Below are 14,861 nucleotides of genomic sequence, written 5' to 3'. Positions count from 1 at the left end.
ATGAAACAGACATTTTTTTCAGTTCTATGCCTAAATTTAGGGCAGAACTAAATAGTTCCAAGTCCTCTATTTTGGGGTAACTTAAACTACTTCTTCTACCTGGAGAATAATTTGGCTACTCTACATTGGGAAGGTATGATACATTTTGGATCTACCTTGTTTCAAGTTTTGTATACAATCCCAACCGCCTGCCTTTCCATGTATTGAACTTTTCCCCCTGAATTTTCAGCCATCCAACTGTTCTCAATTGTATGGACATTTTCACCATTTTCCAGAACTTACATTCCACAAAACGGCAAACGACATTTGGGCAGAAACTTACTGCATGGATGTGTCCACTACTTATGAGTGCACACCAAGTGCCACATGGCACATGTAGCCAACAGTTAATGAATGGTTTCCTTGACTGTTAGTCCAGGAAAAAAAAAAAACCTGCCTCGATTATCAAAGATGACTATGCTATTAATGTGAATACCAATCACTAGATGACTTAGTGATAAATGAACATCAAAGGCCAATTAGTGCCACCTCCAAAACCTCTCAGATTCCCAGAAAATGCAGGAGCACTTTTGTAAGACACAGTTTAAGAATAAAGGCAGATCATTTACCCAATTTTGCATTATCATCAGCAATAACTGTTTGTGTCACATAAGGACGACGATTTCCCTGCAATAAAACACTCTATTTTGATCAGATCTTCACCTTCTTATCATTTATCATGCTCTCAATTAAAACAGTTTACAGTATATGATTCAGGATGAGACAAGGGATCATACACTGCTGACAGTTGGGTTAATCTCCAAAAGATTCTTCACCAGACTAAGCATTTCTCTTCCGCGTTCATTCCTGTAATTTGAAGAGTCATAAAATTATTTGACTTCATCACGAATATTATATTAGAATGGCTAACAATAACATTAACATTCAAAAATGTTTCTATGAACATGATAAACCAAAAGGCCACCACTGCAAATTGATTAAAACAATTGCTGCCAGAATGAATCATTAAGAAGCAGAGAAGAACTGGGATTTTTCCATAATCTGTTCGTGATTGTACCTGACAGTAATATATTGTGGATGTTGTGTCATGCTTACTCCAGTATATTTTGGCACACCCATGTACCCTACCACCAAATCCTGTGGTTTGCCAATGACAAATTGAAAGCAAATGTGTAAGAAAATGAAGTAAAAAAGATTTTCCACTTCAGGTGCAAAAATAACCATCCTGTTGCATACGGGTGTAAGTGATGCAAAAGAACATCTGGACACCCAAGTCCCACCCACATGATTCAATGAAGATTCAAGTTTCAAAGGGTTCCGGAGAAGATTTCAGATGATGAAAAAAATCAAGTTTAAGATGTCCAACGTACTGACTTTCCACACCTCCCCGTAAGACACTAAATTTTAATAATACTAAATCTCAAACAATTTATGAAACAAAAGAAAGATTAACCGCCTCTTCTTATCCATTTAAGCACCTCAATTATAAATGTGAAAACATGACATGAAACAAAAACTCTTAAACCCACTTGTTTAATGCTTAACTTTTAATTAGTTTCCCTTTTTGCAGTACAAGAAATATTTCCGTTATTTTTCTTTTCACCAGAAAACTATTTTCAAGTTTACTGCAGGAAAGTAATAGGATAAATAAAAAAATGCAAGTAAATTGATACACTTGTATGAGTGCATAAAATAACAAACTCACCGATAATGCATTTGTGTAGTCAAAGCAGCTGTGGGACATGACAAACATTGACAAGTTAGACCAAGCTTTTAATATGAGAATTACAAATAGGCATTCCCAAACAATATATATATATATATATATATATTAATTATTCAGTCAATTAAAAAAGGGGGAAATTGCCTAGATCTACTAGGTAAGAAAATAAATTACAAGACGAGTATTCTTGTAAACGTAGTTGTTTTGAAATTATTGTTTTAATCTAGTAGATATAGGAAATTGTCCCTCAAAAAAGTCAGGTGTTGAGAGAAAATTTTCTCTCCAACCCCTTTGCAAAACAAACACTGGAATAGGAACAGTCACAACCTATTGCTGTCTCTATACTAGCATTTCTTAATTATTCCTCATACAAAACTGCATTTACCTTGCCAACACCAAATAACAGGGTAAGGTATAGACAGTGCAAAAGGGATCCCTAATGCCTGTATCTCTCGGAAAGTAATTGAAATGTCGCCATTACCTGAAGTTAGTACTATTAAGAAGAATAAATTCTACTGAAGCAAAGAACAAGAGATCACCTATAGCAGGATGGTGCAATAACATCGACTAATTCATTCGCTGGTAGGCAGAAATAAGGAACCTGTTTTAGTGATAAATTTAAACTGGATGAAACAACAAACCTGGAGTAATTAAGAGCAACAAGGAAAATAATACAGGGATCAGATTACCTCTTCAATATGGCCATCCAAATGCTTCAGGTGTACCTGTTCAAACATCAACAATATAGTATCCTACATCAAAATTTTGCACAAAATCTCCTTAACTTCAGGCATCATGACGGATATCCTCCTAAATATATCCAGTAAATGGCAACATTGTAATAAGGTTTTTATTGTAAATACTATACAATAAGGACAATGTCTAGAGGAGGCCTTGGGATGCTCCAGTACGGAGGAGTGATCAGATCCAGTGAAGGACAAAAAAGAGCTAGGGGCAAACCTAAAATGACCATAGATGAGTTGGTAAGGAATGACATGCAGAAGATAAGTCTCGCCAGTAGTATGACATCAAACAGAGCTGTTTGGAGGGCAAAGATCCAATGTTGCCGATTGCGTTTAGGTGGGATGGCCCGGCGGTGTTACATTGCCTCTTCTTTCTTTCCCCTTTTTTGACAGATCCATGTAGCCGATCCCATTCAGTTGGGAAAAGGCTGAGTTGTTGTTGTTGTTGTATAAGGACAAGGACTCAATTAAATAGAAGGGATCGAGCCTAAAAATATAAACCACATTGCCTGAAAACCATACGTAGTCCGAATCTACTACTTACACAGAGAAGACCAATCTCTATCAAGTCATGCACGGTTGACGAAACTGAAAGTTGTATGCAGTACAAGATTATTGCTTGATTGTATTTTGTGTAAAATGACATAATATAGGGATATGCATGTCTCAAAATGAAAATGAAATGGACGAGATCCACATATTTGTGAGCTCCTCCTAGCACAAAACTTCGAGAAAACAATTGAAGCTTGTCACGAGGAGAAGTGCTGCATCAAGCGGATAGACCCTTTATTGAATAAATCCACCAGTCAATCCTGAGCAACTGCATTTCACTCAAACATATCCACCATGCCAGCTATGTTTTGGGTCCAAATAAAGACTTCTGTGATTCTGTATGGCATGCATTAATCTTAGAGGTTGTCCCATATTAACTAATCCAACCATTAGGACCATTGGATCAGACTGAAAGAATGACCAACTGCTAGCATGAGACATTCTAATGTCTCCAGCTTTGAAATCTTCATTCTGTACATTAGATATGACTTAACAGGGACATATTGGAACGGAGGACCGGCCTCGCAAGATGGGCTTAGGACCAACCAGAACTTTCTTTCTTTCAGTTTTTCCCCTTTTTTCTTTTCCTGTCCTTTTCAAATCAATATATGGGACCTGTAGTGGGGCCACTGAAATAGTAGCACTAGGCCAATCCAGATGTCCTATTTGTTAGCTGATTTAATGCAACCTCGCCACAAAACTTTACTTTTGGATCCCTATGGGCCCACTAAAGTGATCTCAATGAGAAGAATGAGTGGCAATTTTGTAATTTCACAGCACTCTGCAAGATCCATTTGGAAGTTATAAAGGAACCTGGGACCAAACTGTAATTATGAGTTCAAAATAAGGGATTTTTTAATAATTACAATGTAGTGGAATGATATAGAATGAAAGTTCAGAACTGGGGTTTTGTGTTCCTCATGATAAGTGATCCTTACGGTAAACCAGGTCTGATTTCCAGCAATGATTCTCACCCATAAGAACACAGATTGAACTGAAACTTCTCGTCAAAATCAACAACTAAGAGGCCTACAGGTTCCAACCAATGAACACTAGTACACTACAAAGGAGATCCAAAGACCAACAAAAAATTTCTGCAACCAAGAACTGGTGGTACAAGGAATCAGATTTAAAAATCTGATATGAACTCCCGGTGGAGATCAAATTTCAACACTAAACCGTATAGGGTGAGTTGCTTCTAGCAAAGGGATGATCTATTAAAATTTCAAACTTATCTGAAGAGAATCAGTAGAGATCGATGTCAATGCTTGGGGCTACAAGTACCATTAGAGAGAACAGGAAGAAAGAGATAAGAAGAAGAAGAACAGAAAAAATAAAGAAGAGAAGTAGGAATAAGCCTGGAAAGAGGACTCAACTGAATCAAGTAGAGGTCCAGAGGAAAAGCATTCTACCACAGGCTCAAACAGTTTCACATAAAAATCATTCATTCCATATTTAGATCTGATCGATGATTGATTATTCCTTACATATATATATATATATATATATAAAGACTCCTATCAAAAACTGAACTCAACTCAAAACTGGGAAACTATCCTACGTTATCCAACAACAACAACAACTCAGCCTTATCCCAACCAAATGGGGTCGGCTACATCGATCCGTGCAAAGACAAAAAGAAACAATAATAATACCAAAAAGAAGGAACACAGTAACACAACTCAGTAAATCCCACTTAAATGTGGTCAACTACATGGATCCTTGCCCTCCAAACAGCTCCATTCGAGGTCCTACTTGAGACAATACCTAAGCTTTGCATGTTTACTACTTCACCTATGGTAATTTTAGGCATGCCCCTAGCTCTCTTAGTTTCTTCAATCTGAATTAGATCACTCCCCCTTACTAGTGCATCCTAAGGCCTCCATTGAACATGGTCATGCCTTAATAAACTTTCTTAGAGTTTATCACGTTTTAGGGCAACTCCCAAATCAACTCTAATATGGTCATTCCTTACTTATCCTTCCTAGTTTTTCCGTACACATCTCAACATCCTCATTTCTGCTACACTTAGCTTATCTATATGATGGTTAGCTCATATATATGACGATTTTTAACCATCCAATATTCCGCCCCATACATCATAGCAGGTCGAACGACTATCCTATAGAATTTTTCTTTAAGCTTTAAAGGGATACCGATCACACAACACTCTAACTCTCCACTTCATCCATCCCACTTTAATCCTCTCTGAAACATCATCGTCTATATCACCTTCTTTATTTATGGTTGATCCCAGATATCTAAAATAGTCACTTTGCGGTATACCGATCACACAACACTCTACCTCTCCACTTCAACCATCCCACTTTAATCCTCTCCAAAACATCATCGTCTATATCACCTTCTTTATTTATGATTGACCCTAGATATCTAAAATAGTCATTTTGCGGTATCTCCCTCCCCTCAAGCTTCACTGTTTCATTATTCATCTTAGTGTGACTAAAGTCACACACCATATACTCCATTTCTGTTGTACTTTTCTTAAAAGCTCTTGATTCCAAGGTTGATCTCCATAAATCCAACTTAGCAATCATTGCTTTTGTCTCATCCACCGAAACTATCCCAAGTTATCTAATTTCCAAATAAGAGATTAAAACACCAACCCAATGCTAGAGTTTATGTAATAAAGGTACTTTGGGTACTTTGTTATTATCTTGTATTATGCTTTGTCCTTTTTACCTCTCTACACTGCCTTATGTTAGCATGGGGGTATATGTAATTTCCCATAATATAAGCAAGCAGACGAATACAAGGAAAAGAACCATGCAATTACCACACAATCTTCTCTGCTTCCTCTTCTTCTTTTACCTCTCATTCTTCTTTTCTCCACTAATTTAAAATTCAACTTGACATCAAAGTATCCTATTCTGGTTTTACAGTCGAGCCACAAGTTCTCTGCTTACTTTCCATCACTTAGGAACCCTAGGTTACAAAGGGGTTTCAAGTTAGAGGCTGTCACGTGACAACTCTGACATAATTCTTCGACGAAGACTGTAGAAGCACCAATAGAGGTTCTCATGTGAAGACTAGATTGCTTGGAACTCAAATCAAAGAGGGACAGAACAGGGGAGTTTACCACAAGCCCTGTATTTTTCTCTCTTATCAACTTGCATCAGGAGCTGGGACATGCACTGTTAGAATCACCCAAGGGTCCGCTTTCCATCTCCCATGCCCGGTTGCTAACTCCTTGTGCTGTTCTTCCACAACTCAAAACTCCACAGGTTGATCTGCTGGCCAGACCTACAAGTAAGCTTTATTTTACTAAATCTGAGAGCCTTATACCATTCGATGGATGCTGTTGTTCGGTGAATCTTGTGAGGATCAAAATGTAATTCATGTTTGCTCATGCTTATGTGATGAAGTGGTCAGTTTCTTGAATATTTTTTATGGGTCGAGTGTGTTCTCTTCACTCTTGTGCCTGCAAGTAGACAGATTGTTTGAGGCAAGGAGACTAGGTAGCCTGTGTACTCCCCATCTGGTATGGATAAACAACCAGCTTCCCTGAGTGTTTTTATCACAATATGTCTGAGGTTAGTGGCTCAATGGAAGCCTCCATTGGTGGTTCAATCGGTGTTAATTCCAACATTGTTGCTTTTGAAAACCCAAATATTCAGATTTCCATTGTAAAGTTGGACATTGGAACCTACCTAGATTGGGCTCACCCCGTGAAGCTATCCCTGTGGAGTCAGGGGAAACTCAGTTATATCACTGGTAGTATTTGAGCTCCACCCACAAATGATCCAACATACCAGAAATGGGAGAAAGAGAATTCACTGTTATGACTTGGCTTATTTTTTCTATGAAGCCAGAAATTGGCAAGAGGTTTATAAGAAAACAGTCAAGGAGATCTGGGACAGTGTTGTTAGGACTTTTGATAGAATGGGGGACTCGGCTAGGGTCTACCGGCTTCTTTAAAAATTCATTACTATGAGGCAGGGAGAGAAGACTATTGTTGAGTACTATAGCATGGTGGTTAGTCTTTGGGAAGAATATAACCCCTATAAAGATCTCCATCTGTCCAATCCTGAAGATGTGAAGAGAAAATTTATTGGATCTTTGAGAAGGAACGTGTTTTGATTCTTCTTAGTGGCTTGAACCCAGAATACAAGCCAATTCGGGTGCAAAATTTTGAGCAAGACTCTACCCCATGAAGTTTGCAGTTATCTGCAAGGTGAAGAGACCAGATGAGTGGCTATGGAGACTACCCCATCCATTGAAAGGTCACCCTTGCTTCTAGCTCATAGAGGGGTTGGTATAGTGGAGGGAGGGGCCAAGGCCCAAGTCGCTTGGATGACAAATGTAGGCTCAGGTGTGATCATTGTGGCTGATCCAGATACACTAGGGAAAATTGTTGGGTGCTTCATGGGCATGCTGCTAGAGTTGCACCAACCGATATGCATAGTATCATGAGAGAGGGAGCTAGAGCACACACTGTGATAGCTGAAACTGAACCAATGGGATATCCATATGGAAGCCAGGCTGACCAAAATTCCCTCAGAAGGAAAGATCTGGTAGCCTTTCAACGGGTTATGTCACAGCTAGGTAGTCCCTCTGCCTAAACCACTATGTCAGATCCTTCGGCTTCACCCTTGCATGCCTCTACATCAGCCCCTTCCACTGCCTCTTCTTGGATCACTGACTTGGGAGCCACCGAATTTCTATAAATTTTCTTCTTTTCTCCCACTCGGTCTGCTCTATTTTCTCTTTCATGTTCTTCTTTTTCTTCTTTCTTCTTTCTTCTTCCTCTCTTGTGCAACCTTAGAGTCCTGTTAGTTTGTGAACCAATTCTGTTTCAGGATTCTTTGAATATAAGACATGTAATTCATTTGCACAATGGACCAGCCCAGTACCTGGAAACAAAACATTTTTTTTTTTGGGGGGGTGGGGGGTGTGGGGTGGGGTGTGGGTGGGAGGGGGGAGAAAGGGTGGGAAGGGACAACTTAAGTTTCAACCCTAGATCTTCCCAAGACCGAGTTCCATCCCCCTTTCCCAAATCATACCTGATCCTTGCAAAGGCAGGACCGCAGAATATATCAATGCCTGTCTAAGGGCACTGAAGTGTCACTCTTTGCTAGAGGAGATCCCAACTTTTCATTTGAATTCTAGACCTAGACCTAGTCACCACATTGCATCACTATTTTATATAGAATATCCCACTCTTCATTTGAATTCTAGATATATTCACCACATGGCAAAGGGAACTGAAATCTCCCTTTAAAAGGACAGGAACAGCTTTTAGGCTTTAAAAAAAAAAGGATCATTACTGGATGATTGGGATTTGGTATGTTAAGCCCTAGTAATCCCAGTGTAAAAGACCTAATCTGCCATGGCTTTAAGCCAGAAGTTGCAATCTAGATGGACCACTCTCAGCAGCCCATGTGGTAATTCACCCAAATTGAAAAGGTTGAAAACACTTTCAGAGAAGCAACTGAACATGCGAAAATTTGTCTATTTCTAAGCCACTGCAGGACAAACCACGCTCTATATTAGAACATTAAGCGCAATAGAAGCAAAAGATCAAAGTACAACAGTACCTTGTAATCTTGCATAAACTCATAATGCATTACTGTTTCTGGATCACTGCTTGAAGCCTTCAGAAACTTATCTAGCCCATCTCGAGTCCCATTATCCACTATTAAAAAAAAAATGTCAGTTACCTTCCAAATTATATTATTAATTAGACCAAAAAAAAAAAAACTGATACAAACAATTAATGGAGGGTGGACCTTGGTGCAACAGTAAGGTTGCTCCATTGTGACCAAGTGGTCACAGGTTCAAGCCAGGAAACAGCCTCTCTGCGAAGCAGGGGTAAGGCTGCGTACATAATGACCCTCCCCAGGCCCTGCAGTGGCGGGAGCCTCGTGCACTGGGTACGCCCTTTGTAATACTGAGAATTCCATACTTCAGATGTTTCAGCTACTTTGCCTAAATGCGACAAACTATGAAAGTAAAACAACAATAAACTCATTAAAAACTCCTAATTACCACAATTGGTTCCAAGGACATATAGCTTTTCCAAGTTCAAGTACTTCTCCACGGATCTTAGTGCTGCAGTTCAAGAAATCAGTCTGCATTACAATAGTGCAAGTCAAAACAGAGCACAAACCAAACACAAAAAAAATTAATTATGAAAACATAGGACATACCTTGTACTTGGCAACCAACACCACAAAAAAGAAGACGCTTTACACCAGCTGCCTGTCAGCAACAAAAATAAAATTTGATTATTTCTGAAATTCTGAAGCTGCCATTCATATTTCTCGAAAGAGATCAATGGCATGACATAGAAATAAAGACAACAATGAAAAAAATCTTCATTACTAAGACAAGCTAAAACGCACCTCAACTAGGGCAAGGGTATTCAGATTAGGAGATAATGTTGGTTTAACACCTTTTGCTGCCAGAACTTCATCCGGTGTCCTACAAAAGGCAAGATAGCTTAGCTTAATTTTGAAAACCAAGAAGTCTTCCAGCAAATAGAATATGGTCCAATCCAAATATTAATTTCTCAAAACGTACCTGGCCAAAACAGGCCTCGGACTAAGTCGATCCTCTGGATCACTACAGATAGTTACAGTAAGAAATAGCATAAATATTCGCTACTTAAAATATGATGATGGAAAATATATCATTAAATCAGCTCCCACCCCACCCCCACCCCCAAAAAAAAAAAAATCTATAAGAAAACTAAAAATACTACCTCTGTACGCAAATGACAGCTTCAACCATGTTAGCTTTCAACATTTCTATTGCGATGGTTGTTACTATTCCTGTCCATTGGGCTCCTACAATTCAATTACCATTTACCAACAAATAAACAAATTAATATCAATACCACCCTTAAAACTCAAATGTACCTAAAGAAACCTTTGAAAAAAAAAATTTGTGAGGTGTTGGTCCTTTCCTAGATGGTTTAAGTTGAAGGTTTCTTGGTAGATGTTTTTGAAAAAAGCCAATATTTGCTTTCATCCTTAGTAGGTGCAGTCGCAAGAATAGCAGCTACGGCACATCATAAGTATTGCTTAGATCTTATTGGGGTTAAGCAGACTAGATGTGTAGTTTCTTATCTAGGATTTTTGCCTTTTGGGCTGTTTTCTATCAGTTCATACCATCATCCCATGCTACTAAACCTTTAATAATATTTTATCTTTATTATAAAAGTGCATTACATTGTTATGATATTTCTAGTTGCATACCTGGATGGCATCATGGCAGCTTTTGGTATTCTTTAAGGTTCAGTTTCTTTTGGAGGGGAAGGATCCATGTAGCAGACCCCATTTAGTTGGGATAAGGTAGAGTTGCTGTCTAGTTGGGATAAGATAGAGTTGTTGCTGGTCGTTGCCAACTAAGCTAACCTACTTGGAGTTAGATGAGGGATATTTATCACATAAAATGGCAGTATATGATATTCTAATACATGGCCTTACTTTCCCTTGAAATCAGCAATGGATACTTGCTAAAAAGCAAAAGAGAAACAAAGAGAAATACTATAGGATGAATCCAGCATGCCTAAAAGGAAAATTATCTTTGCATCTCTCACGGAACACGTGAGATCCACATGAAATATAAGATATCTTTAAAACTAAATTTCAAAAGAAAAAGATATGCTCCATCAGTCACCTTAAGACTCAAAAGTACCTGAACTGTCACCTTCGTTACCAGATTAACATTGTCTATGAAATAACCTTTTAGATAGAAGGTAGTAATCTCAGACCTACAAAAGAATATATAAATAAATAAAACTACTTGAACATTACCTTCTACAGGCTTAGTCTTACGAGCATACAACAAATCTTCATGGACGCCAAAATATGTCTCATCAGGTGAATCCAGTTTCCTCCCTCTGCCATGAACCATAGGTTCCAAGCCCTAATACCAAGAAAATTTATAAGAGATTCAGAGGGTGAACAGGACAAATAAGAAGAAAGGGCAGAAAACATGTCCCAATAACAGACTCATGATGGAATTGTATATCCACCACCCAGCTCAGCACTTCGGTTGTCAAATAACAAAATTCATATACCAGAGAAGTCAGATCTAACAGACATAATGCTAAGTCTCTGACTACTGGCCCAAACAAGTAACTTGGGAGCATATATATATCATGAACAACTTTGCTTTCTAGGTAACTTGCAATTTTATAGTGGTACGACAACAATGAACTCAGCCTTTTCCCAAACTTAATGGAGTCAGCTGCATGGATCCTTGCCCTCCTATATGGTGCTGATTATGAAAATCATGGGCAGCTTTTGGCTTAAGAAAAGATGAACATAGTGTTGGGTACCTCCTCATGTGGACGGGGACCCACATAAAAGCCTTTTGGCTTTGGCGATGGAATACCAAAACCGCCTTGGCGGTTCTCTCTTTCCCACACTCTCTCTTATTTCTCTTAAATAAACACTAAGGCTGCAGAGACCTTACCACCTCTCATTCTCATCTCTTCATTTTCTGTTTTCTATCCGAAGCTGAGACTTCCGCATTAACTCATATCGGTGAGAAAATTCCAAGAAAATAAGCAAAGATTTCTTGGTTTTTTTATTTTTTTATTTTTACATTTTACACAAATTGTATTGTGATGGTGTAGCAGCATAGCAGTTCTTCCTATATATTTGTCATTGTCAGTATTGAGGTGAGAATGTTACTGTTCTTGTGATTCCACTTTGTCATGTTGTAAGATATATTGTTATCCAAGAGTAGGGTATTTCTCTTTATGCTTATTGGTAGCCTCTAGTTTACCTACAAAACAACTTTGTAATCCCATTATCTGCATAGTAGAAGTTTGATATGGACTAGGTCTTGTAGTTTTTAACTTCCTCATTGGAAGGGTTTTCCACATTAAAAATTGGTGTCTCCTATTGTGGTTTAGCTTGATTGATTGATCCTCATTACTAGTTCTCTACATATTTGGTTGTATTTGTATCTCAATTAAATTAGCACACAGGTGGAAAGGATTTGTGTTTTTTCCCAACACCCAATTCTACCAAATGGAGTATTCTATAAAATTTGAAAACTACAACAGAAAACATAAGACAAAAATTATCATAATAGATGATTGAGGGAATCAGATTTCTTACTTCAATCTTAGACATCCCATCTCCTAAGAAAGCACACGCGTTCTTCACATGGGCAATGTAATAGGTGTCGCACAAACCACATTGACTGTAAAAAATGAAGAGTGTAAACCCAGATTCCCAACTAAATAAAACAATGCTAGTTCCTCAACCCATAAAGCCAAACAAACACAATTTTTTGCAATTGGAAAGAACAAGGGGGAAACAAAAACCTGCAGTGGTCTTTAGCAGGATAAGTGCTCCCGGGAGAAATGGGCTTGGACCGTTTCCTCCAATCTTCCCTCAGTTTAAGTGAATTTGAGCTTGAGTTCGACTCTGAGACACAAAGCTCACCATTAACAACATTTCTACATAAGGAGTAATGGTTTTCAAAAGCCACACACACCCAAAATTCGAAGCAGACCCAGTCGAAGAACTAATGAATTCAAATACCTTTTGATGATGATGATGATGATGATGCAGCAGATATTACAGAAAAGGACTGAGGCAACGAAGATAAATTCGCAATTGCAAAAGCCATGAAAGCAGGAGGAGTAAGGCTGGGGAAAAGTGGAAGAAGGTTTGTTACCACCACAGACGTCTATGGCACGAGTAGATTTGGCGTAAATTACGTTATCCTCTCATGAAATACGTGCAGGGTTGGATTACCCTTTTTGACCTTTTGCATCCTTTTGGTAGTTATGTAATAAAGTTTACCCAAAAAAAAAAAAAAATGTAATAATGGAAGGTTTACTCCAAAATAAAAAATAAAAATCATGTAATATTGGAATGCTGCTTTTCTAAAAATCATAACACGCGATATATGGGTAACAAACCATGACTCACAAACATAAAGTTCTAACACATTCCCATTTCCACCTCTGCAAGAAAGAAAAGGGCATTGTAATGGCAGGGTTCGAGGAATTGGCAGAGATCGATCTCAACTTTGACTGATCAAATGTGGTTGATTCCACTTGTTTTTCTTGGATTCAAGTGATTTTAGCTGATTCTGGTCTGATTAAAATCGATGGAGGTAAATCCCATTGCTAATTTGGCTTGAACCGTGTGTAGAAATAGTTACAATTGCTAAAATTTGCCTCCTTTAAAGATGGCTCATAAGGCAAGTGAGCCAATATCTTATGGAACATATGAGATATCAACCCCCATATGATTGATACGTGATACGGCCAAATTGATTGCCCAGTAGGGTAAGGACACGCGTAGCCCACATGGACACATGTCACCCACATGATAGAGGCTGCAAGGACTCTACCACGTCAACCACGTGAAGAGAATATTCCCCGCGAAGGGGATAGGACGGATCAAAGTAGGACTCTAAAAGGAAAGGAGGTGGACCCGAGGAGGACTCCTCCTAGGAAAGGGGAAACCCTAAACCCTAAGAGCTATATAAGAGGGCCCGAGAGGAAGGAAGGAGGTAAGCATCAAAACCCACACCATTACTGTCACACCCCGTTCACACTGAACCGGAGCGGTGACCGAGTTAACACCGGTTAACCCAAACCTGCCAGGATCATCAGATACTGTATTCCACCACAGCATATGCACTCTAACATAAGTTCATCAGATCAGCGGAAGACTAAGTTTTACCTGTGAATAAATCCCATATACTTGATACCCGAATGGTGATACAATAATTATATACATTTGGGCCCGAAGGCATGATATATACACCAAAAAGAATAAAATTCAAATATCAAGTATATACAGGAATTCATCAAAACCATCAGAGTACATAGCTCGGCTCGGTATCAAGGTTGGAGCTCAGCTCGGCCTCAGAACTGCTGTCCCGCAGCACAGCTCTCGCACGAGCAGTCTACGCCGTGCCCTAACTCCTCAGGGGTCCACTAGTCCTCTTCAGGATACTCGACTGTGGGACCCACCCCATGCTCCTCAGATGTATGACCTGCAAAATCATCTAAAAAGGGGGTGTACACGTGGGATGAGCTCACTAGCTCAGTAAGTAGAAAGATGGACCACACACAACAGTCCACACATCACAACACATCATATGCACTACATGTCATGCTATATATTTTAAATCACATCCACCTAAGCAACATTACTAAGTCCTTGGTTATAGTGCTACTACAACCACAGTGCGCGTATACTCCGGGTACGAGCCGCGAACTCCCTCCCGCGATACGCCCATAGGGCTGTCGGAGAAGGCCCACCATGAGTACTCGGAAAATTAAAGACAATGCCGTCCACCGGCTCTCAACAGAAATGTAAATGACTGAAAATAAAGGTGCTGACTCCAGCAATTTAAAAGCAGTACGATTGGCCCTCTTGAATGTACCACCGGGGTTGCCGACTGTCCTACATGAATCGTCGGGCGTAATGCCTAACCGCCACAGTGTCCGACAACCGCGACCCCTGCTTCCCCCCAAATGGTAACCCAACACCTTAACCCCTGTTGGGAAGGGTTGTAGCACGGGATGGTGAGAATCCTAATACCGCATGCTCCTATATGACAATAGTACGACTGCATAGTGCCTCCGTGTCCCATTCCACGGGCCACCAATGCATTCGTTTCCAAGCCGACTACGGCATCTAGTCTATCAATGCATTATGCACCATGATGTCCACATTCAACATATAAACATCTCATTCAATTGGCATTTGAAAAGTAAACATAGCACATATGCACATCACTGTGAGGAATGACTAATCTATATAGCATATTCATGATGGCATGACTAGACTAGATATAATTAAATGAATGCCAAACAATACCTTGAAACAAGGCCAAAC

The 14,861-nt window shown here is 39.2% G+C and overlaps 1 protein-coding gene across 2 annotated transcripts; it reads right to left on the bottom strand.

The window, feature by feature from the left end:
* Positions 1 to 82: 82 nt before the first annotated feature.
* On the bottom strand, positions 83 to 12,743 carry LOC122088395 (7-hydroxymethyl chlorophyll a reductase, chloroplastic). 2 transcript variants are annotated; one of them, XM_042657658.1, is made up of 16 exons: positions 12,543 to 12,743; positions 12,323 to 12,425; positions 12,114 to 12,198; positions 10,797 to 10,908; positions 9,740 to 9,824; positions 9,559 to 9,600; positions 9,381 to 9,459; positions 9,186 to 9,237; positions 9,025 to 9,087; positions 8,574 to 8,671; positions 2,413 to 2,475; positions 2,263 to 2,324; positions 1,706 to 1,733; positions 1,058 to 1,137; positions 777 to 846; positions 83 to 666 (listed from the first exon to the last, which is right to left on the bottom strand). In XM_042657658.1, the coding sequence occupies exons 1-16, from the start codon at positions 12,628 to 12,630 to the stop codon at positions 601 to 603; spliced, it is 1,176 nt and encodes a 391-aa protein (XP_042513592.1). In that variant the 5' UTR covers positions 12,631 to 12,743; the 3' UTR covers positions 83 to 600. The 2 variants fall into 2 exon arrangements, with proteins under 2 accessions (XP_042513592.1, XP_042513594.1); XM_042657660.1 differs by having other exon boundaries at positions 87 to 666; positions 2,413 to 2,448; positions 12,543 to 12,739.
* Positions 12,744 to 14,861: the final 2,118 nt, after the last annotated feature.

This window comes from Macadamia integrifolia, chromosome 9, assembly GCF_013358625.1.
Source record: "Macadamia integrifolia cultivar HAES 741 chromosome 9, SCU_Mint_v3, whole genome shotgun sequence".
NCBI classification, from domain to species: Eukaryota; Viridiplantae; Streptophyta; class Magnoliopsida; order Proteales; family Proteaceae; genus Macadamia; species Macadamia integrifolia.
The sequence above is the reverse complement of the archived record's forward strand: the minus strand, read 5'-3'. Positions and strand labels throughout refer to the sequence as shown.

What these genes read in the sequence shown, in the direction of transcription:
- LOC122088395 (XM_042657658.1), bottom strand. Translation starts at nt 12,630, where the DNA reads ATGGCTTTTGCAATTGCGAATTTATCTTCGTTGCCTCAGTCCTTTTCT. An exon ending in TGTTGGTTGCCAAGTACAAG is followed by an intron (nt 9,088 to 9,185) that starts GTATGTCCTATG and finishes CTTGAACTGCAG; the next exon opens with CACTAAGATCCGTGGAGAAG. An exon ending in TTAACCCAACTGTCAGCAGT is followed by an intron (nt 667 to 776) that starts GTATGATCCCTT and finishes GTTTTATTGCAG; the next exon opens with GGAAATCGTCGTCCTTATGT.